The 24,244-nt window shown below is 43.9% G+C and overlaps 1 protein-coding gene across 8 annotated transcripts in view; it reads left to right on the top strand.

Annotated features, from left to right (window-relative positions):
• The window catches only part of AGBL1 (ATP/GTP binding protein like 1), a 702,585-nt gene that overhangs the window by 114,443 nt on the left and 563,898 nt on the right, over positions 1-24,244 (top strand). For all 8 annotated transcript variants that reach the window (XR_004315706.1, XR_004315705.1, XM_032469254.1 and 5 more), the window contains exons 8-15: positions 4,070-4,235; positions 5,193-5,260; positions 10,278-10,394; positions 11,415-11,995; positions 13,477-13,560; positions 13,794-13,880; positions 16,502-16,650; positions 17,864-17,951. Coding sequence is in view for 6 of the 8 variants with exons in the window: in XM_032469254.1 (XP_032325145.1) it covers positions 4,070-4,235; positions 5,193-5,260; positions 10,278-10,394; positions 11,415-11,995; positions 13,477-13,560; positions 13,794-13,880; positions 16,502-16,650; positions 17,864-17,951 (1,340 nt within the window). In the remaining 2 variants the exon portion in view is untranslated. The remainder of the gene's footprint in view (positions 1-4,069; positions 4,236-5,192; positions 5,261-10,277; positions 10,395-11,414; positions 11,996-13,476; positions 13,561-13,793; positions 13,881-16,501; positions 16,651-17,863; positions 17,952-24,244) is intronic.

The following is a 24,244-nucleotide window of genomic DNA, read 5'->3' as shown; positions in this document are numbered from 1 at the left end:
TCACCATACTTTGCAAGCTTGTGTCCGCCAAGTCTCTGACCTCTCCCAGCCCTCATGAAGCACCCCCTGCCTTACTGATGCCTATTGGCCACCCCCCACCCTCCACCCTGGCTGTGTGCTTCAGCCAGCTCCTCGCCCCCTGCCTTCCACATCATTGCCTCTTTCTCTGCTCTGAGTTTTAAAAAAAGAAGAAGAAGAAAAAAAAAAACTAAAAGAGCAATAAAGGGAGAAGACAGTGATCCCAGAGGTACATGTCTGTGATAAGAGGAGGGTGGAGAAGATGCCAAGTGAAGCCCAGGCGAGGAAGGGGCCATGAGCCTAGAAGCGGGCTGTTAGACGCAGCTCCTCAGCCGGTCAGTGAAGACCTCGACTGCTCAATTGAGCAAATTTACGGCGAGCTCCCGGCTTCTAATCACTGTCGGGAGTGGAAGCAGGATGTGAGTGGAGGCGGGCCCTGCACTTTGTGGCCAGGTTTCCCTAGCCCGAAGGGCGCCCCTGGCACCTGAGCTGAGTGCTCTGCGCACAGACGCCACTGCAGCTGTGCTGGAGTTCGAGCTGCCCACCGTCCTCTCCCCCCGCCACCCGCCGCTGCCAGAGGAGGCTCGCAAGTCACAGGGTGGCCACCTTGCGAACCGTGGGTTCGTGATGTCATGTCAGTAGCAGTTGCAAATTCAGCTGCTGATGGTGATGACAGTGACGATGAAGGAGAAGAAGAGGATAAAAATGAAAGAGGAGGAGGAGGAGATGAGATTTGTAGTGAGCGCTTATCACGGTGCAGGGCTGGCTTAGCCGCTGATGCAGGCTCTCTGATTTCAGCGTTGTAAAGGATTTGAAAAGGAGTTGAATGTGATGAGAGCCACCTCGATGGCTGCCAGGGCCCCGTCCTCAAAGCTTCTGATTCAGCAGGTCTAGGGTGGAGGCTGCGAATTTGCATTTCTAACAAGTTCCTCAGTGGTGCTGGTGCTGCTGGACTGGGGGTTACACTTTGAAAACCCCTGTCCTCTCCTGTTTTTATTGGTGTTTATGATGTAATTTACAAGCCTACTGAGCATGCGAGTGACTGAGAAAGAACTGTTTTTGAGTTCTTCCTGCAGCCTTTGCCCATCATACAGTTCTTTGCCTTTCTCCTGAGGCCACTGCTCCTCATATTTCTCTCTCAGTGACCCTGCCTCTTTGTTTCCCGGGTCCTGCATTCCTGCACAGATCCTCCGAGCATCCTTTAAACATTCAGAGGGTCAGATTGTCTGTAATGCAGTGAAGCTGCTGTGTAATGGGCTGGGACCTTGTTGGAGCTTTGTATGAGAAGGAGGAGGAAGGATGACAATTTAGATGTGAGGTTGAAAAAGAGCCCCAGCAAGGATGCCCTGAAATAGCTTGAGATAGTTATCAGTTTGGAGAAGTTTGCATGAGATCAATTTGGAGAAACTCGTGTGAGATAATCAGGTAAAGGGGCCACTCTCTGGACCTAGAACAGCTTCAGAGACCTAGAACATTACTAAGATTGGTGGTTTTCAAACTTGATGGCATGTCACAACCCCCAGAGGGTTTAATACACAGATTGCTGGACCCCACTCCCAGAGTTTCTAATCATTAGATCTGTGTTGAGGTACAAGAGTCTGCATTTCTAACAAGTTCTCAAGTGATGTTAACACCATGGTCTGGGACCATCACTTTGAGAACCACTGGCATGTGCTGGGGTAGCCTTTTTAGAAGTTGCAGCTACTGCCGTGTGCTGAGAAAGAGTGGCAAGACAAGCCTGGACTCCTCAGGACCCCTTGTGTCCGCAGGACTGATTACCCCACATTGTGGGTCTGTGGAAGGAAGGGTTGAATCCTAAAGGGAATGGTACCCACTTGGGATCAGGAGCGAGATACTCTGGAGGTCAGGTTGATCTGAGATCATTTACTGTTTATTCAATAACTGTTTCCTGAGCTCCTGCTTTGTGAAAGGTGCTGGGGTTAGGTCAGATAGGGAGCTTAGAGAAGAAGGTGATGAGAGTCCCCATCGTCCTCAGGGAAACTCCCTGTCCTACAGGGGAACTCAGGGTAAGTGCTGTGTAGGCTGTGGGTAGGATGCCAGAGAGGAACTGGCAGAGTCATGCCGAGGAAGGAGGCTTCTAGACGGGAGTTGGTGACATTTGAGCCAAGCCAGGAGAACAGCTTGAAAATCCAGAGAGAAACAACTTGGTCTGTCCAGGGAGGTGCAAGGAGCTAGCCAGGAGGTACTGACAGGAGAGAAAAGCAGTGTCCAACTAGTGGGACCACTAAGACATTTTGGAGAGTCAGGCAGAAGGAAAGACTGAGCAAGAATGTGTTGCACAGGGAAAAATATTTAATATCTTGTAGCAGCTTACAGTGAAAAAGAATATGAAAATGAATATATGTATATCCATGTATGACATTGTGCTGTACACCAGAAATTGACACAACATTGTAAACTGACTATACCTCAATTAAAAAAAAAAAAAAAGAATGAACCAGAAGGTCCCAAACCAAAGGCATTTCCATGTAAGTCATTCCTAAATTGATGCTACACCACATCTGTTCTGGACCACCTTGCACTTGCAGGAGCCTGAGAGTGCCTGCCTCCTTGCGTTTTCTGTCCAGAGCACCTCCTTGCCTGACCTTAGCCCTGGCCCTGCCTGCGCAGATTCATTAATAGTAGGGAAGTGTTGGCAGATACATCTAGACATTTCTATTACCTTGGACTCAGGGATCATCTTTAAATTCATAAATGTTTTCCCCAGAGTATAGCAGGCACCAAATACAGCGTTATCCCTCATGCCTGGGTTTCTGTAGATTTTCACACTCCCTCGATTCTCCACATTCAGTTTGTGATGTGGCCCAGTCCAGCAAGGACACTTGGACTTGACACCCTTTCTTCACTTGCTTTCCACCTGCACCGTTCCACTCCACGGGAAACATCGTCATCATTACCATCAGTAGCAATACTGCCAGTGACAGTCACAGACACACCTGGCTTCCGAGATGCTGGCAGTTTTGACCGAGCTCCCTGGCTTGGACTTGGCCCTATACCTCTTAAGGCTGAAGCTCGGAGCATCACCTCTGATCAGCCATCTGCCTCACCTCTTTTCATCTTCCAGGCTTGATTCTCTCTTTTTTCTCTTTTTACTAATACTTTTCACATTTGATCAGTCCCAGTAATGAAATAGCCTCTACGAACTTGTTTTCCCATGGAGAGTGTTTCGTGCTATTGGTTCAGGACACTTGGCTGGTATCATCCCATGCTCAGATAGGAAGACCAAACTAGAGGTTTACACCAGTCAACTTTCTGTACCAAGTCAGTAGGCAAAACACTTACTAAGAGATGGAAGAAGATGACCAGTTTTTGCCAAAGAGATACTGACTACTCTCAACTCTCTCCCTTTCTCTCAATTTAGTCAGCTTGTTCTTAAAATTTTCACAGTGTCCTAAAAGAAGGGTCTTGTCATGTTCCATCAGTATCAAAATGTTACAGCTGCAAACCCAATTTTCCTTTGCTTTTGTATGGGTACCAGGAGGGATCCACACTGTGGGCTTCGAGAAGGAGCGTATTATTTAATTTAGGTACCTGGGATTCTCTTAGTCTTTTCTTCTGATTTCATATTTTATCTTTCTCCTTTATATCTTTCTCTTCAGATAATAGCTGAAAGAGAGAAGTAGGACTTCCATCAGTTCAGCTACTCAGTCTCTAATTTAGGCAATAATTCACAATGACATATGGATGGTTGAAGGAAGATGCCATTACCTCCTCTTCCCTCAGCTGTTCTGGACAATGTCTTACCTTAGGTGCAGCATCCCTTGAAAGTCTTTCAAGTCTATTTTCAGACTAAATTCATTCCAGTAATCTATGAGCTGTAAAAGAGAAATAAAAATGCAGATTATACACTGGACCAAAGCAGACGCTACGTGAGACATAATTCTCCATTAGAGTGTTCAGATTAGATGTTCGACATTAAGGGTGCTTACCGTCCACCTAGGATGTGTGCAATCCATTACCGGAAATTCTGTTATAGCAAAAGGACTCTACCCAAGGTGTCAGTGTCTGACGCGATCCTCCTTTTGTTCAGAGCTGCCTGGATGACAGAAGTCTGGAACCGGTCATCTCCATTGTGCTCCAGATCCTGAGGCAGTGCTTCCCTAAGAGTCTGCTTCCCTTGGTCACAGCCAGCAGTGCCTATTCCTTCCCAGTGCCTGGGAGCCTTGCCTCTGAGCCTCCCCATGCTCTAACTGAAGGTAAAGTATGTGGGTAGTTACTCTGTGCTCATCACAGTCATGAGCTTTATGGTGAATGTCCGCATTTGATAATATCTCAGAGGAGTGCAGATGAAAGTAGAATCAGTTCTTTTACAGATCAACCGTGATTATCTAATAAGCTAATTGGGGATATGTATGAAAAAGCAAGTTTTTCATGTATAGGGTGAGCAAATACCAGGCTCATTAATTCTGGCTTTAATTATTCACTGTTGCCACTTGGCTTGGTAGCTGCTGAATGCCTGTGCCATCATCTCAGCTGATTTTAAAAAATCTATTCCCAGTCCCTTGATGGAGTCCCTCCACTGTACGACTGGTTCTGGAATTAATTTGCCCCAAGGATGAAACTGAAATCAAACTTTTGCTGTTTACCACCCCCAGCTGGCCATATTAGAACACTTGAAAGTATGATTATCCCATCTCCAAGAAGATCTTGCTGTCAGAAGATTCTAGGGCTTTTCAACCCTGTCCTCCTTCCAGGGAACAGGTTTCCCATTGGCATCATCTTGTCACAATGACACTGGATGCCTTCTAGGGACTTCTGTTTTAAATAAGTTCCGTCACATCAAAATTAGGGAATCAATCAAGTTGCTGTTTAAGTTACAACAGCTTTGGCACGTATGGGACCCCTAAACTCTGGCAACGTTAGATACATAAATTCTTGTGCATCGGGTGGAGGAAGCCAGAATGGTACTCATGTGTCATTTTATCCTGCACTCGTTGTGCGTTCAGTGGGGGACAGCAGTTTACACTTCATGGTCCAGAGCTCTCACTGCCTGTGTGTGCACGAATTCCAGCACTAAGCACGAGAGCGTTGGGATATTGCACACTTAATATTGTGAGAGGAAGAAGTACTCACCGTTGTGTGGTGAGAATCGCAGTCCAAGGCAAAGGGGAAGCCTCATCCATTTCACTTCTTTTTTTTTCCCCCCCACTCAGAAGATTTTGAAGATGATGGCGATGAAGAGGAAAACAAAGACTCGGATTCTGAAGATGGGAAAGAGGAAGTAGGTACACTAGCCCTTGCTTCCGGTGACCTCCACATTCACAGGTTTACAAAGGAAAGTGCCGCTTCTGGTGTTCAGCTATGCGCAGTGTACATTTTAAGGACCTGCTTTTGTTCTTCCACTCCGGTGCCTGGTGGATACTGATGCTCAGCAAATGGCGGCCACTGTTACTGATTTCCAAGCTGTCATTTTCATCGTAGGTCCTGTCCCATCTCATTGCCAAGTCAGAGGCTATCTGTTATCAAGGCACTGGTGTTCCATTAGGATGAGCCTGAAGTAGACACTCAGTGCTTAGAGCTGGTATATTCATAAGTGTGAATGGTATTCAGGCAAGAGACCATGGAAAGATTTTCTGGGAAACTTTTTCTGGTATGTCTCCCCTATCTTTGGAAGTCACTTTTCTTATCTACCCATCCTGCACAGGACCACTGGGTCTACACCTCCGTTTACCTTGGAGTCACCATGAACTCTGCTCCATTGGGTGGTGTGGTGCTCGCCCTGGTGCCTGTTGGTCTCTGTCTCAGAATGACCTGTGCTATGGAACAGAAGTCAGCAAACTTTCTCTGAAAGGTCAGACAGTAACGACTCTGGGCTCGGTGGACCCCACAGTCTGTATCACAACTGCTCAGCTTCGCTGTGGTAGCACAAAAGCAGCCACAGACCATGTGTAAACAACAGGGCATGACTGTGTGCACACGACTTTATTTACAAAGAACAGCCAGTGCGACATAGTTTGCTGACGGCATTTCTAGAAAAGGGCTTCTCAACCTGGGCGCTGCTGGCATTTCGGCTGGACAGTTCTTGGTCGTGGGCGGTTATCTTGTGCATCGCAGGTGTTTAGCAGCATCCCTGACCTCAATCCACAAGATGCTGATGGCATCTACCCCCTTGCCCTGCCTCCCTAGTCATGAACCAAAAATGTCTCTAGTACTTGACAAATATCCCTGAATTGAGGGGGGTGGTGCAAAATCATACCTGATTGAGAACCAGTACTCTTGAATAATGATAATTTAACTATGAGTTACAATTCCATCTCCATTTCTCTTGGGGGACGTGGACTTAGATAAGCCCCTTCAAGTTGCTTAACTTTGTCATCTGCAAAATAAGACTGAGAGGCAGATGTTACCTTTTATGATATTCCTGGAGATGAAATGAATTTTAAGAAATCTATCTATCTATCTATCTATCCATCCATCCATCCATTCATTCATCCATCTTTCTATCTATCCATCCATCCATCTGACTGTTATCTATCGATCGATCGATCTACCTACCTACCTACCTATCACTCTATTTATCTATCTATCCATCTGTCCATCCATCCATCTATCTATCCATCTGTCTGTCTGTCCATCTATCCATCCATCCATCCATCCACCCACCTATCTATCTGTCGATCTATCGATCTGTTAATCTGTTGATCTATCCATCTGTCTATCTGTCTGTCTACTGTGCATCCATTCATCCATCCTCATCCTTCCCTCCCTCGTTCTCTATCACATTACTCACTCACCTTGCCAATGGTAGTAGCAGACATAGAAGGACTACCCCTTAACCAGGTGTCTGGGTTAAGGTTGCTATTGCTACTCTGGTGTTCTCGGGGTTTTGTTGATAAACATAATCATTTCTGAAGTCACCCGTGGTAAACTGGCTCTCTGCGGTGGCTCGGCAGTGCAGGCCTACAGAGAGCTTGCTGAATGATGTGAATAACACTGCGCTGCTGCAGCCATTCATCAATGCCACATTCCCTCCCCTCTCGCTTGCTCTCTGATAACTGAGTTTTGGATGTGGAGTCAGTCGCCTCTTGTATCTGATGTGAAGGGACAGGCTGAGGGCCGGTGCCTGACTTCACACAGTGTGGGCTGGGGGAGAGCTTTCAGACCGTCTCCCTCTCCCTGCTCTGCAGGTGATGGTGGGCTGGGGTGAAGTGGAACCCAAACAAGTAAGCAAATCCAGCCGGGAAGGAAGCACAAGACAAATGGGTGAGGGCCTGGAAACGATTCATCAAAAGCCTTCAAGCCGAGGAGAAGATGAGAAGTTAGCACATGAGCATGCGTTGTAGAGAAACAGGAGCATCGGAGTAAGGGCTTGATGCTGGGGAGCTGCAGGAGCCAGGGAACTGGTGCCCCGGCAAAGTGGGTTCTCCCTGCTGAACCTGGCAGCATTTGCTGCAAGAAACGTGGGCAAGGAGCCAGGAGCATTTGTTTCTGGTCAGAGAACTGACTCAGGCCTTTAACTTGTGGCCTTTTCATTGGAAAATCTTCATTAATAATTGGGAGCAACCTCTTAGAAAGAATGATTAAAAGGAACTTATACCTGTGAAGGGTCTTGTGAGTGGAGAGTCGGGTGCTGTCCTCTGGTAACTCTTAATGTCATCGTAAGAGAAGAGAAACTTACAGCAAATATAGACAGACTGCATGTTGGCCATGTTTTTCCTTCATGAACACAAACGTTAGATTTGGACAGACTCTGAAGACGAGGAAGGCATACAGAATGAATTCAAGCTCTTCCTCCTTTCTTCCCTCCTTTCTTTCCTCTTAAAACTTTTTACTTACTTCAGGTACCTTCTTGGATATGGTCCATGTGTGAGGCGGTGTGCTGAGTTCTTAGGGATGGTGATATGAGACAAAAGCAAATAAGACATAGTTTTTATCTTCAAAGAATTCACAGTCTAGTAAACTTGGGGATTTTCTCTACCAGAGTTCAAGTCACCACCTGAACTCAAGTCTAAGGCTGTGAAAAGTCAATATTGGAAGGGTCCAATCTAAGCAGGGAGGGTGTTATCTGGATTGGATGGGTACCAGAATTGTAGGTGATGAAACTTGTTTGTTTGGGTTGCTGTGAGTTCACAGAAGCTAGCCCATCGCTAAATAAGCATAAATGGGGTTTATAAGCATACAAAAGGAGGTGGGAACTTGCCTGAGTGCCTAGAGATTTGGAGACCAAAATTCAAACTTTGAAGACCAGAGACGGTCTCTGCTACAGCTACTGTTGTGTTGAGAAAGCAATCATAGACAACACATAAATGGATGGGCATGGTTGTTTTCCAAGAAAACGTATTTACAAAAAGAGGCAGTGGGCTGTGGTTTGCTAACCCCTGCTCTAGGGCTAAGTAGGTCACCTAGTTAGGCTGAAGCTCGTGGGTTACCCAACACACTCCTCACTCCAGACGTACCACCCTTACTTGCTTGTGCGAAGGTGCTTCCCAATGGCTACCATGTTGCATTTCCACTGGCACCACCTTGGGGCGTGGCTGAGGCTGTGGCAGAGAGGGTGAAAGCAAGGAGGGACTGAGAGAACGCTGGAAAGGGTAAGAGTCTTGGGGTCTCCAATTCTAGGCTAAGGAGTTTGGGCCTAATATACTCTGTCTGTGAAAATATCATGACATCAACCTCATGGGATCTATGTTTCTTTTAACGTTTGGAGGAAAATTGCAGATAAATGAAATATTGTATTGCATTCCACTCCCCCTCTCAAATCAGGAATCTAAACATTTACTTTCCACATTTATTCGATTTAGGGAAGAATAAGTCAGGTTTTCAGAATTACCAGATTTTTCCTTAACTGACAAAATATACTCCTAAAGTATAGGGTAGGTTTCCCCCATTCCCCATTTTATTAGGGAAACTTGATCTAGAAGATGTATGGAAAGATGCAGAGACTGGACCATACAACTCCTGGTGTCCTTTCTCTATACGATTCTATAAATTTTGGAAAAGGTTTGGAGGAGAGTCACCATCATTGTTAAATTATTATGAAATGATGTAGAAGGAAAAATAAAAGAATGCGGTTATTCAACAAACTTGTGGTTGCCAAGGGGGAGAGGTGTGGGAAGGGACAGACTGGGAGTTCAAAATTTGAAGATACTGACAAGCATATGCAGAATAGATAAACAAGATTATACTGCATAGCACAGGGAAATATATACAAGATCTTGTGATAGCTCACAGCGAAAAAAAATGTGACAATGAATATATGTATGTTCATGTATAACTGAAAAATTGTGCTCTACACTGGAATTTGACACAACATTGTAAAATGACTATAATTCAATAAAAAAAAAAGTTTAAAAAAAAGGGGGGGGGATAGGATTATTCAGCCCAATGAAGCAAAGGCTGGTGGTGATTCCGTAAACTTTTAAATGTACAAAGGGATAAGGGTATAGTGGGAGGTTACAGCCTCTTTCCCAGAGCCTGGAGAGTTCAGTGTCATACCTGCTTCTGAAGTCTTGGCCCCTACTACTTTCCTCTTACTCTGTGTGCTCCAGCCACCTAGTTTCTGTAAACAAATTTAAGCTTTTTGTTTTTCTTCCTGTTACTAATTCCTTTCCCCAGGTCTTGGCATAGTTGGTCGTTATTATGATTTAGGTCGAGTTAAAAATGTAACTTCCTCAGTTTCTCATACCCAAGCCTCACTCACAGTCACTTTGCCCTCCTCTCATTGTTTCCGTGGCATTTATCACTGTTTGAGGTTACCTTACTCATTTGTTTGCTTTCTTACTTGTTGTCTTCCTTCTCTCACTCGAAGGCAAATTTTATGGAAGCATGGACCTTGGTCTGTCCCATTATTACTGGGTCTTCAGTACCTGGAAGAGCACCTGCTCATAGTAGGTACTCATTAAACTATGTGAAAAGAGTGATGGACCTAAATAGGCAGAGAGATGCTTTGGGATGACAATTACGATTATGTTGAAGAAGGTGATGATGAGATAAATAGCTCTTTTATATCGTGCTTCATTGTTTACATAGTTCACCTCATTTTATATAAATTATTTATTTATGATGAGGGCTGATAAATACTGATATAAATAGCTGAGAAAGGTTATAATCTTCTTTTCTATTTTTTTTATAAATACGATCTGACATATGAAATTATCCTTGGACTAGGCTAGCATGATAATTTGGAGGTAAGGAAACTGTGTCCCAGGATTCTGAAGAATCACGTCTGTAGCTTGTCTCGCTATCCCTCAGGATGGCTCTCCTGATTGTAATATGTTTTTTTGAACATCCCCTTGTAGTATGATGACTTGGAAACAGACGTAAACAAGCTGAGCACCAAACCTGGTCTTGACCGACCTGAAGAGGAACTAACGCAATATAAAGCGATGTGTCTTGAGCTCTCCTGCAGCTTTGAGGTGGGACATATGCCGTGGTTCGGCTCCTTGGTGATGCTTGATGGGTTCTTTGCAGACCCTGGAAGACCAAACAGGTTTCCAGATGGAAAGCATTGCTCATCTTTAGCAATGTGCTCCTGGGATCCTTCTGAGAGAGAAGCAGAAGGCTAAGCAAAAGTGGGAAAAATGTGGCAGAACTGGGATGCATGGAAAGGTCCTACAGTCTGACACCTGACACCTGGGAAGGAAGCAGGGTGAAGGCTCACATCACTGCCTATTGTCTGGTGGGCAGGGTACCCTACCCCTGTGCATTGGAAAAGGAAGTGAAAATTCTTGATGCTTTGCTCGTTCCCTTGTCACAGTGGGCAGGTTGTATTAGACAACTATCTGAAGGGGACCAGCCTGAGTCTAGGGTTTCTCTGTTAGGAGAAACAAATTGAGAACCTGACACCTGGTGATGTTAACCCAGTGGCTAGTTGCAGCTGTTGCTCCCACCGTAATTTTAGACCTGCTTTTGGACCTTCATTATTTTCCTATGATTCTTAATAAATCATGAATTTGGTCACATCTAAGGGTGCCAGCTAAGTCATTTATAGAAGGGAGTTAACATACTGTATTTCACTCTAGAAAGCAGAAGGGATTGGTGGATAAAGGTTTTGGGGAAGGAAATTTTAATTCAGTGTAAAAAAGACATTTGTTTTAACAATCAGAATGATCCTCAAATAAAAGTCACTGCCTTGGGGTGCAGTGAAGTTTCTGTAAATGTGTTATTCAACCAGGCTGTAAATTTTTGGAGATGTTGTGGAAGGTGTTCCTGTACTCCACAGAATTGTACTAGATCCCCTTTCCAAATGTAAATTTCTATGATTTTGCCGTTTCTTTGACTCTTGAAGCTTAGTCTTTTCGTGGCTGACATTGCAAAAAGCTTTCCAATGCACAGGAGTTATGCTTAGCACTGTGTCCAGAGAGTGACAGGGATCTGACTGTATTCTCTATCTGGAAGGAAACACTGACATATTCTTTTCCACTTTTAACCTGAAGGAACTGGAGTCCAAACCTGGAGATGATTTGAAATTTGATGAGACTCAGTCTGCCAATCACCACCACATTCCAATTGCTGCCTCCCCAAAGGAGCATTGCTTGAACAAGGACCAAATCTCCTGGGGGCAAGAAAGAGAATCCCCAGTTCAGACCTCCCTTCTGAGCAGGGTGAAGATGGGGAGGTCCAGTATACACCTAGCCTCCAAAAAAGGAGCTGGCATGAACCCATACCAAAATGCACAGTTCAATGGTCTTGGGATAGGTTCTTCTGGAAGTGAAATCCCAGACATTCAGGCATCTCTCAAGGAGGATGCTTGGGACATAGATGCGATTTCCTGCCCAAGGATGAGTGCCTCCTTTGTCAATTCCAGTAGGCCTAGAGAAACTGCTGAATTAACAGATAAGCTTCTGCAGACACATCCCAAGCACATCGCCTTCCACGATCCCCAACTTTATATGGCCAAAGCCAGAAGAACCAGATCTGTGGCTGACTTCACGATGATGGCGTTTCCTGATCTCTGGGGACACTGTCCACCTCCCTCTGCTCAGTCCATGTTGGAACGTAAATGTGGAATCCAAAGGTGATGGTGCTACTGACTTGGGAGCTATAGATACGTTTTTTTCTTTAATATTTTTACAGGTGGAATGGTTTGTACAGATAGTTCTGCTTTCTTCAGGAAAATGAACAATAGCCAGGAGCATGTTAAAATCCTTAAGGAGACGTTTGCCAAAGATGCAAGCTTTTCCCCTCTACAAGGACATTTGAGAACCAAGTGTAGGGTGGCGGTAGACATCTGTTTCCACAAAAAGAATTCCTTTTATGATTCTAATGCAACTTCTTACCCCATATCCATTGCAAATCACTACAAAGTGGAAAGATAATCCAGTTTCTCCAAACACTTCCCTTAAGGGAAGGTTCTCAGGCAAACACAGGTATGGATCTCTTGTCTTTCTCACTGCAAATTGGAATCTGATTTCTTATGAATGAGAGGAGGTGGTGTACCTCCATCCCACCATCCCAACCTTCTAGAACCTGCCTTGGCTTGGGGAATAGTTTTTCTGCATCGCTGAGGATTGTGAGGGAGAAAATGCATCCTCCAGGGAAGAAGCATTGGGTGATGGATTATTCCTAGGATGCATGAAAGGGGGAGCTTTGTCTTTGGATGGGCATAGTGAGATTAAAAAGATGATTGCTAAAATCAAAGAAAAAACTATGTTCCCTGAAAAAAATTAAGTGTGCATATACTAAGTCAGTGGAACAAAGTGGGTATGGCAGTAAGTTTTATTAACTTATTTCCATTTCATCAGCAAACTGGTGGTGGATCCCAAGAACTGCTCCCACATTGGCTCCCAGCTAACACCTCTGACCTCACCCCTCAGACCGTATCTCCATGCTCAAGTTCCTGAGAGACACGCACTAGCAGTAGCTCCCCCTGGACAGGACATTTTCCCCTCGAGTCCAGGCCTCTCCCTTCTCCCACCCCTCCACACCCCAGAGACCTGGACTGGAAGTTCAAGGAGGGAAACTGAAAGACTCCTTGAGTATCCTTCCTCCCTCTTAATTAAACCTCCCAGATATTGGTGTTTCTCAGACGTAAGATTGGCTCTCATCTTCTGGAGCAAACAGAACCAAAGAGTGTAAATGACACAAGAGTTGGAAGGCTCATTGGAGCCTCCCAGACGTTGAGGATGCTAAGAGCCAGCAATCCTAATGTCTCCTTCAAAACTGTCCCAGTGCAAAGGACCTTTTTGTTCACACAACCAGAAGCCTTCAGAGTCCCTCTGCCCAAATGCTCTCGACAAAGCTCTCCTTCAAGTCAACAATCCTAAAGCTAAAATGTGGCGTTCCTACGTTCCTGCTGCTCAGCGTCATATGTTTTGGTAAAGAAGAAAAGGAGGGGGGGGGTGGTGTTTTGTGCTCTTCCAGCTCAAGATTGGGCATTATTAAATTTTCCTTTCATATTTCTCTGATGGCTCCCAAGGCCCTTCTCACATGACCATAGGATGAATAGGGTAAGGAGTGAGGGCCAATCCTTAAAATGTTTCCAATTTTCCTTTCCAGGATCAAGATATTTGAGGATGTCCGGAGGCTCATCCAGCCAAGTGATGTTATAAATAAAGTTGTCTTCAGTTTAGATGAGACTTGGTAGGTGGCCTTGAGCATCAGTGGAATAGAGGGGGGCGGGAGGGAGTATGGAATATCCTTTTAATCGCATGAGAATAAGAATGCTTTATGTTAGTATCCCATTCCTTCTCCTAAAAACAACACAGTGAAAATTCGGGTTAAAGATCTCTAAGAGAAGGCTTATCTCTAAGAAATGTCAAACTGTGCCTAAGAATAGCAATAACTCATGTCACACGTTCCCGATTTCATTCCAGGCCTTTGCAAGACACTGCTCCTGACTGCTTAAGGTTTTTCTCCATGTTTGAGTCAGGAAATCTTCGCAAAGCCATCCAAGTGCGTGAGTAAGTAAGGAAAGCTGCAGGAGGTAGCTCCTGGCAGCCTGAGCGAGCACTTTGTGCCTGTCTTTCCCCTGCTCTGTTTTCAGCAGCCTCACATTGATAGTTTGAAATCCGCCACGGTGGGAGTGTTTACACCAGGAACTGGCAAACACAGCCAATGAAGGTTTTTCCCAAGTCAGTTGTTCAACATTTACCAGCACGCTACCAGGGGACTCACTAGCTGATGTCCCAGCAAAGTAGAGACTAAGGAAGGGGGTGAACTGTTATGAATATGCCTTATGTTCCAAATAATGGGTCGGTCTTTGGGTGTGCGAGCACTTTGGGAAGTTTATACTTATGTTGATGCCAGGGCTGATTCTGTTGACATGGAGGGGTACACGGGATTCCCCATTCCTGTGCTTTTCCATGTCTGTACCTCCCGTAGCTGTGCACTTAGGTAGCAAAAACCTTGGGCGCCCCATAGAGGGGCGAATGGTGACCATCCTTCCTTCAAGGGAAGGCACAGTGCCAGACCTCTCTGCCAGCACTGACCAAAGAGTGCTTGTTAATAGAAAAGGGTTTCGTAGGCAAAGAAAGTTTAGGGCTGCAGCAAACTAAAAGGAGGGAAATAGTCAAAAGTGAATTCTAACTCTTTTTCCAGTGGCAGAAGAGACTGCTCTTCTTGCTGTGTTGTAATTCCTTCTACGGTAACACCTTGGACTGTATTTGCCATACACCCAAATCCACCTTCTGCGGGTGACCTTTGGAAAACCACAGTCCAGAGCAGTTAATGGTGTGATGGTCACAGACGTTGGAATCAGGGCAACTCCATGCCTTTCTAATCATGAGACTTGGAACAAGTTACCTAAGTCCATGCCTTGATTTCCTCATGCACAAAATGGGGACAGTAACAGCACCCTTGTCATAGGGATTTTGAGAGTTAAATGACACACGCCGAGCTCTCAGAACACTACCCGCCATGTAGTTAGCACTCGGCCAACGTTAGCTCTTATCAGGGATGTGTATTCACCACGGCGAGAGCCCAGAACTTAATATAGCTAAGCCCTGTTTTATATCCACTGAGGATTCATTTGAGAAGTTTTCTTTTTTCGGGGGCGGGAAGAGGTGAGCAGTAATTTTTTTTTTTTGGTACATGAAATATTTCAGGGAAGCCCAATATATAAAACAAATATATGTTGAGCTATTTGAACTGAAGAAGAGAAAGGCAATCATGCTGAAACCTTCTCAGCCCTCTTCTCTTTCTTGACTGTTAGCTCAGCTTCTACTTCCTCCCATGGCCCCTGGTTTTATTATTCCTTCTCTCCATTTATCATGTTCCAAAGATCCAGGAGAGAAGACCCAAACAGGAATCCTCTAGTGGGAGAAGGAGCAGTCCAGGATGTGCTGAGCTCCTAGCCTCACTCAGGTCTCTCTCTTGATGCCTTTGGCTGGAGTATAGAATCCTAAACCAAACCGTTGTGGTCCAGGTAACAGAGTCAAAGGACAAAAGACAAACAGACATGGCATTTGTTATGATCATTTGGAGAGAGCATCATGGGCCATAGCAGACAATTTGAGGGTCACAGACTTTCCAGAATTGTTTTCAGGAGGGCCATCTCAGTGGGTTTGCTTTGTTGGTTGTGTGGTGAGCTCAGTGGTTAGTGTGGTGTTTATAGTGATGATGTGAGGGGTGGGACTCCAACAATTAGCTCTTCTCTGCTTTGCTATGTCTTATATAAAGCCCTGGACTTCCACAAATCTCACTACACACTGCCACTTACCAGGTGTCCAACGTAGGAGAGTATGAATGAATCAGGGCAAAACCATTACCTTTTCTAGAAGAGCAAGTCAAAGAGCATACCAAGGGGGTGGGGTAAGAATATTTTTGAAAATGAAATATCCAGATGATAATGTTTAAGTCAAAACTGCATTGCAATTCTGTTGCCGAAGCTCAAAAGAGTAATTTTTTTTTTTTTTGAGACACAGTGATTGGCATGACTTTCTAGGGTGCTGGAACTGTCCTATGTATTGATCTAGGTAATTGTCAAACAGGTGTATCCAGATAAATTTGTTTAAACTCATTGAGTTGTACATTTAAGATTTGTGTACTTTACTGGGAAATCAATTAAAAGGGGAAAAACAAACAGACAAATCCTTCATTGCTAGTCTAATTCATGTTTGTTTCCTTGCTGGGGATTTACATAAACTGTACTACTTAATCTTTACAAACAGTACTGCAAGTTTAGACACTATTTCTATATTTAATAGGAGGAGGCTGAGGCTCAAAAATAACGTCTAGCATCAAACAGAAATGGCAGAGCCAACCAGATGTGACCACGTTTTCTCCAGGATATAGCAAACTTGCATTTTTCTAGCTGGATAGGAATTTTATTACAATTTGATAAAAAGATATGCTACAGTTGTGGAACTGACTCTTCTCATGTTAAGAAACTGTTACTCCCTCCCTGAATCTCCAGAGTCTGTGTCCAACACTGGAAGATAAAAATATGATAACGGTAACTTACCAGCCAGCTGAGATCCTGGGTCTTTGATCTGTCATCCAGAACCTGGCATGTGTAGAGTTCTCAGTGCTGGAAGTTCTCTTGAAGACTTTTAACCTTCCAACCTTGCTTCTGACTTCACAGGTTCGAGTACGACTTACTGGTCAACCCTGATGTGAACAGCACGCAGCACCAGCAGTGGTTCTACTTCAAGGTGAGCGGGATGCGGGCTGCCGTCCCTTACCGCTTCAACATCGTCAACTGTGAGAAGCTCAACAGCCAGTTCAATTACGGTACTGAGCCCTTCGGGATTAGACATTCTGTGGGTCACATTGGGAGAGATGTCACGTTGTGAGCACTTGAATGGTTATCAGGAGCCCCTGCTTGGCTTCCCAAAGGGTCTGAGGTTGGGCTGACACATTTTGGTTGCCAGGTGTAGCAAGACAACTGCCAATTGATGATCAGTTGCCACCATGGGAGGGGGGAGCCGGAGACCCTCGCTCTGCCGTGGCGTGTTAATACCTCAGCTTACACCTTACACACCTTACACCTCCTGACTCCCTTGCCCCACCTTGAGCTTTTTTGAGGTTCACTGAGCCCTCTCATTTATTCCTTCCCTCCACCCCCTAAATCCCTCAGGAGCAAATGTATTGATCTATTTTACACAGACAGGCAAACAGCACACTTCAGGTGGACAACACTGATTTATAGGCTAAGAAAACTCAGAAGAAAGTTTAAATTCTCCTGAATACCTGTGGCAGTTTTAGAGAAGACCTTCAGGGGACAAAGACTGATGAGTAGCCTGTATTTATTTGGAGCATTTCTAGGAGTGGGAAATGCTACACTTTATTGCCGGCTCATCTGCTAATTTATGGAGTGGCTTTGAGTAAGGAAAAGATCTACCCATAGCTCCAGGTCTGAGCACAGGTTTTGTACTGACTAAATAGACTCTTGCTGGTAGAGAAAGAGAAAAGGTGAGCCTTGACTCTTGTATTCGCTTGGTGCAGCTGCTGGAAGAAATTGTCACAAACTTTGGGGCTGAAAACAAGACGAGTGTATCCTCTTGCAGTTCTGGAGTCCACAAGGCTGAATCAGTTTCACCGGCTTAAGTCAAGATGTTGGAAAGGCCACACTTCTGCTGGAGATCCTAGGGGATTCGCTGTCTCCTTTCCTTCTCCAGCTTCTAGGGCTGGGTTCCTCCTCACCTTGGCTCATGGCCCCCTCTTCCATCTTCAGATCCACGTGGCTTCTCCTCTGTAGTCATGCCTCCCTCTGCTGCTCTATTATAAGGACATTTGTGATTGAATTTAGAGCCCACCGGGGTCACCTCCCCATCTCAAGATACGTAATCTAGTCATATCTACAAAGGCTCTTTTGTCATATACAGTTAGCATTCACAGGATTAGGACCCGGTATCTTGGAGGGCCACTGTTCAGCCTACCACAACTCTCCTTTCTTTTTTACCTTTTTCCTTCTTAGAATTAATTCTGCCTTCATTTTGTGTAGGGATGCAGCCAACTCTGTATTCTGTGAAGGAGGCTCTTCTTGGCCGACCCACCTGGGTACGGACGGGCTATGACATCTGTTACTACAAGTAAGTTAGAGTGTGGTCACTTCTTTTGTTCTCCCTCAATTTCCTGCCTTTCCGCGTGAATCTTATCAACCTGAACAACCTGTGCTTGTCAGCTTTACCTGCTCTCCCAATGGCAAGTGCCCTGCCCTTCAAATTCCCATGCATGTTAAGTGGCACCCACAGTAGACCACAAGAAGTATACTCTGAGTTTCTGAAAAGCCATCTACTCTTATTTAAACACATTAAAAAATCTTTAGACCTTGTTGTTGAATGTTAGAAGTGTTACAGACCCAACCTGTGACTAGTGCATCAAGCTTCAGTTCTTTTCCTGTTTTCATTTGCCCCAGTGAACAAAAAGTCTGAGGGTTTCCTGGCCTATTCTTATCCATCCCATGCTTCCGTTTTTCAAAGCAGATGAGCGTGAATCTGTGACAAATACACTGCAGTAACTCTTTCTCCACAGCAAGGTAACTTTTGCAAAAAAAAAAAAATAAATAAATAAAAGAAGGAGGTGTTTTCAGAATTCATCTTCAACCCTTGATCAGTAGCTGGTCTCATTTATCCTGTAAAGTTGTAATGAAATTTGAATTATCCACATCTTTTGATAAAAGGAACACATTCCAGAACCATGAATTGCTTATTTGTGCATTTCTTTGTATAGAAAATAAAATAACGAATGCATAAGATAAAAAAAGAGAATAGAAATTGTGGATAGGTAGGAAATATGTAATGAATTATTAGCTTGTTGCTAGTTTCTTATAAAAACTGGTAGGCTAGTGCTTATTTTCTGGGATAAAGTAAGTTGTATCTCTTTTTTTTTTCTGAGATTACAAGAGGCCCCTAAAAATATTATCAGGCATTCTAGAGTTTAGGATTGTTACAAATATCCAAAAGAAAGAGTGTAATATATATGCTTATGCCTCTGGGCTTTTGAGGACAGGAGCATTGATGGATAGAAAGGTCAAGAATCTTGTTACTCTGTCAGAGACAAGGGCAAACATCACCATAGAGGTAAGATAGTCTATAAAGCACAGAGCTGGGCTGACTAACAGTTTGTAATAAAAGACTCGGCAATTTTCAGTCTTTGATGTATTAGGATATGGACGTGGGTAGTACTTTCATTATATTCTTTAGAACAATAGCAAAACAATACCATTTTGTTGGTTTTCCATTCACCTATATGGCAATTGCTTTCTGGATCTCCTATCTGCAGACTCTTAGGATCTTTTTATGGTCCGAAGAGATTAGGCTGAAATCACCTCAAGGTGATAGAAGCCACAACTGTGGGGAAAAATAATGAAAGCATAAATTTGGACATTGGTGTGTTAAGAATAACTTTCCGTGTCCTCTAGAAATAGTCATCCTAAATAAACCTGAAAGACCCAGCTTGCAGCGGGCTTGGGTCTGGAGCGTAGTGAGATTGGGCAAAGAGAACACTCAGCATCCTGTCCCAGTGAGGGAGAGCGCCCCCTGGAGGCGGCTCTCTTGGAGGTGGAGGATGAGGAGCGGCTTCAGGGGACTCAGCATCCTGACAAAAGAAGAAGGAAAAATCAAACATCCCAAAGCCTAGTCTTGGCCTAAAGAATGCCGACTAAATGTTAATAGCTTGTAGATTCATTAACAAGACAATTGTTATGTGATTAAAGAGCAACAGAGGGGTAACATGAAAACCATGAATGTGTAATGCAATTCATTTCTCATCTTCCAGCCATGAATACAACAGAGATGAATGGATAAGATTGCTACATTGTAATGGAGTTTGTTTTACAATTACTCCCCACGTTGTATGAACATATTTCCAATAACGTGATCTAACAACAGGATAGATACGTCTCTCTATTCCACTGCATATCAGAGTATCTTTCCCTACCGTACAATGTCTTAGGTTATATAGTGTATCTCTCCCTTGGGCCCATCACAATCTTTGAGCTGATCTGCTTTAGAAGGTTTTTTTTTGCTTCATCCCTACCTTTATGCTTTCTAATGTATTAATTTGGGGCAACTTTTCCTCCTTATTTCTTTGTCCCCAGTATGTCATCAGGAACTCAGAAGTTCTATTTCTGTTGTGCTGTTCCATTCTCATATTTAGTACCATGTTCTAAAGGGGTGCCAGGATGCTTACTGTAGAGAGAACCATGAGCCACGGCACCTGAGTGTATATATATATATACATACGTGGAAAGGTGAAAGGAAAAAGGACATTGAGAAGGAATGGGATATTCATTTCCTTTAAGAAGTGACAGCAATGATAATCAGTTAAGGAGGTGGTCTGACTGCTTTGTGGGTCAGAGCATCATCACTTGTGGTCTCCAAACTATTTTGATAAGATATATTTATGCATGTACATTTAATATGGATTTGTTCATAATTTAAAAAATCAATTATATACACCTTACTATACTACTGTCTTATGTGCATTAGAAAGCATGCAAAAAGTTAAGAATTTTTAATGATGAGGAAAAGATAAAAACATAATTTTAAATTTAAATCTTTAAATTTTATGTATACGATTGTTATTTTTTATACTATTAGTAACATGGGGCACACCATATCCTTAAGGTTTACCATGAAAAATATAGTTGTAGATTGTCTTTAGGATACTTTTGAAAAATTTTGGTTAACTTCCCAGATCCAATTAGATTATTTTTGCACAAATAAGAATTCTTGAGAAAGAGCTAGTGTTAAGAGATAGAGGCAGGCCAGGTCTGTTCTTCCATTTTCTTGGTCATTTGTGCTTCAAATATAACATTATTATCAATTTCTGGATTCTAAGCAGAGATAAAAATAATGAGTTGTCTGTAGTGTAGGGTTTAGTTTAATTAGATAGTAAAATCTGTAAATCCGCTAGAAGTCTCCTGTAGACTTAAGTACCTTGCCAGAAGCAAAGATCAAAAGAAGGAGAGAGATGGTGAGCTATTTCCCCCTCCCAACCAAAGCCTCCTGTACAGCAATCAGTACTTAACTATCTAACATATGAAAACCATAGATAGAAAATGAAATGTGTTTTTCTTCCTCCAGCCCTGGAGAACCACAGAGAAGAATGGAGAAGAGTGCTGTACTGTAGTCTGGCTTGTTTATAATTATCCATCACAGTAGGTTGAGATGGATTGCATGAGGGCAGTGGTGTCAATCCCCATATTAAACCTTAGACAACTTTATTCCTTTCTTATTACCTAGCTCATAATAAATGTAAAGAGAAGTTCTGGGGAGGTGGGGGGTCTAGCTCAGTGGTGGAGTGCATGCCCAGCATGCACGAGGTCCTGGGCTCCATGCCAGTACCTCCATTAAAATAAATAAGTAAATAAACCTAATTACCTCTGCTCCCCCCAAAAAAACTGTTTTAAAAAAAAATTAAAGAGAAATTATAATATCTTCTCCCTATGCTTCCTCTTCCCACTCCATCCCACCCCCTCGCCCACCCACCATGCCAACCACTAAGCCAGCAAATCAAAATGGATCCTCCAGAGGGAAGAACAGAAATGGGCAGACTCATTTTTCCATGCCTCTCATAATAGTAAGCAAGGATAGTTTTAGTTTCTGCTTTATTTACTTCCCTGTGGTCTGCTTCTCCCTCTCATGTACATGGCCTCCTTGTATCTTTTTGAATTCTCTCCCAGCTCCTGGTCTAAAGTAATCTTGGCTCTGTAGGGCAGAGGGAGGGAAGCAGCATGCTCAGAGTGGCCATGTAATACACAACAGCTGATCTCTTCTGACATTTATCTCTGCTCGCGAGAGGAGATGGAACAGCTCACTCATGAAGATGAATGTCATACAAGCGCTCTGCCATCGTGCATCCTTCCCAGGGATCTCAGGAGAGAGATTTGGTGTTATACAGAATATTAGCAATGCCGCAGACCCAGAGCAGCCTGGTGACTTGGCTGCCCTGCCCTAGTGAGATCCCTTTAAATGAAATGATGCACCCACGTTAAACAGAGCCATCGTCATTATAAAATTATCTAATTCACTCTCTATCGTTGGCATTTGCTTCTTTGGTGCACATGCAGGGGAAAAAAAAAAGACTTCCCAGCATATTTTTAAGTACAAATGGGAATAGACTGAGTTCATAACTATGCATTTATGTACTTTGCTCCTTGCTCATTGAAAGCTTTATGATTATAAAAATGCAGCTCCTTCTGAAGATAAATGGTTCAGGGGATGGAAAAGCAGAGGGGAGCCTTTTAACAGTGGGATGACTGATCTGTCCATATCATCTATGACCCAGGATGACCCGTCTAGGATCTGGCAAACTTGAGAGCACACTTGATTTTCACCAGGCTTCTTCTCCACCTTGAAAAGCAGAAGATCAAGGAGAGAAAGTTCTTGGAATCAAACTTCCACCAGTCATGAATGATGTGACCTTGGGCAAATTATTTCAGCCTCTCTCATCTTCAGATTTCTCACTCGATAAAGGGGATAATAATGGTATCTACTTGATAGATATATTCTGAAGATGAAGTGGAATGAGATAAAGCACACGCAAAGCTTACCAAAGTGTCTGGTGCATAGGAGGTGTTCAGTGGATGTTAGTGATTATTAATAATAAGTAGAAACATCTTGCTGGCATCAAATGCCAATGACATAAAGAATCATAGCGGCATGAGTCATTTCCACAGCTCTGATCTGGATTAATTTACATTCCTTCTGTCATTTGAGACCCTAAGTTTATAGGCAGCCCTGACTGACTGATGAAGACCAAAACTTCAAATTCGTCCTTGCTGAATTGGACCAAAAGACCTCCTGTCCTTTTATCCATTTTTATAAGACAGTTGCTATAATGAAAAATATAATCTTGGTTTTGGAGTAAGCCCACACCTGGGGTTGAGCCCTGTTTGCTCTGCTTGTTGTGTGGGCTAGCTCACGACACGTAACATCTACGATCCTCAACTTCCCCATCTGTAGGGTGTGCGTAATGGTACTTACCTTGAAAGGATAGCATTAGGATTAGAGATAAAATATGCCAAGCATTCTAATGATTACTCCTGGAGTCTTAGGTTCATTTATTCTACAAACGTTAGCAGATGCTAAGACCAGGTACTGCGCCAAGCACGGACGGGCAAGCGTAACCCCTGCCGTAAAGTGTTGGCAGTGAGGGAGAGGCACCCTGTGGTAAGGGATGTCAAGGAAGGCTTCCTGAGACAGGAAACACTTGATTTGAGTCTTGAAGGAATGAGCGGAGCTGGCTGATTGAGGAAGGAAAGGGTTTTCCATACAAAGGAGGAACATGGGACCCATTTGAAAGAATGCACGTTACTGCCTTGCAAGCATCCCTCAATGCGCTCACTTCATAATTGGGGAAACAACAACAACAAAAAAATAACTTGTTGATGGAAACTCGCATTGTCATGGACAAATCTAATTGTAGCAAGCCCAGTGTTGTACTTTAGAGATTCATTGCACATTTCATTTTGAAGAAGGGTAATTTTGGGAAAGTTTAAAGGTTTCTGAAGAGGAAAGTTTTGCTAGAGGTGGAGTCATCTCCTGGGCCCTCCTGCTACAACGTGGCCACCTGGAGACTCCAGTGGGGAAGTGGGGACTCTGGCCTTTGCTTTAGTTTCAGCCAAAGCATCCACCCTGGATTAGGGTTGCAACTGAATCTCCTTCAGCTGAAACTCATCCTACACGAGGCGATACTCATTTTTCTTAAATTTCAGCCATCAGCGACCATTCTGGAGAGGGTTGGCTTGTCAGTGGGGAGCTTTTAGCCTTGCCCATGAGAATCTTGCACACCAAGCTACAGCAGGGGTGTGTGTGTGTGTGTGTGTGTGTGTGTGTGTGTGTGTGTGTGTGTGTGTGTGTGTGAGAGGGGGGTGAGAGGTAGATTTTATAGCCCCGACTACCATTCGAATTCCTTAAACTTCCCTTAAATCACTAGAACCTGGGCCCACAGAAGCTCAAAGGCTAAACATTATTCTATTTTATTTCCCTTTCCATTTCCAGCTGTTCCTGGCCTGAAGTCCAGTTTTGTCTTGAGAGGTAGAAAGCCTGGGGGCTGGAAATTTCATGGTCTTATTTTCTCTCTCTCTCTCCAGTGGCCAGTGGGGCAGGATTGAGTTTGCTTAGGGTGAATATGCCTGTAATGTGGCTTCAGTGCTACTTAATAGTACAGGGGGAGACCTAAAGAAGCAAAGCTCATGCCAGATGAAAACCCCCAGTGGCCTCTGGGGCACTCATCCTGAGGAAAGACGGAAGCTCTGTCTCCACTGTGTGTAGGTGAAGAACTTGGGGATGGTGAGGCACTAGATGTGTGTTTCCGCCTGCCATTACCTTCGTGAATATGTGCGTGTGTGTGTGTGTGTGTGTGTTTGCACACCCAT

The sequence above is a fragment of the Camelus ferus genome, chromosome 27 (genome assembly GCF_009834535.1).
Source record: "Camelus ferus isolate YT-003-E chromosome 27, BCGSAC_Cfer_1.0, whole genome shotgun sequence".
NCBI classification, from domain to species: Eukaryota; Metazoa; Chordata; class Mammalia; order Artiodactyla; family Camelidae; genus Camelus; species Camelus ferus.
This window is presented reverse-complemented; position numbering and strand designations above follow the sequence as displayed.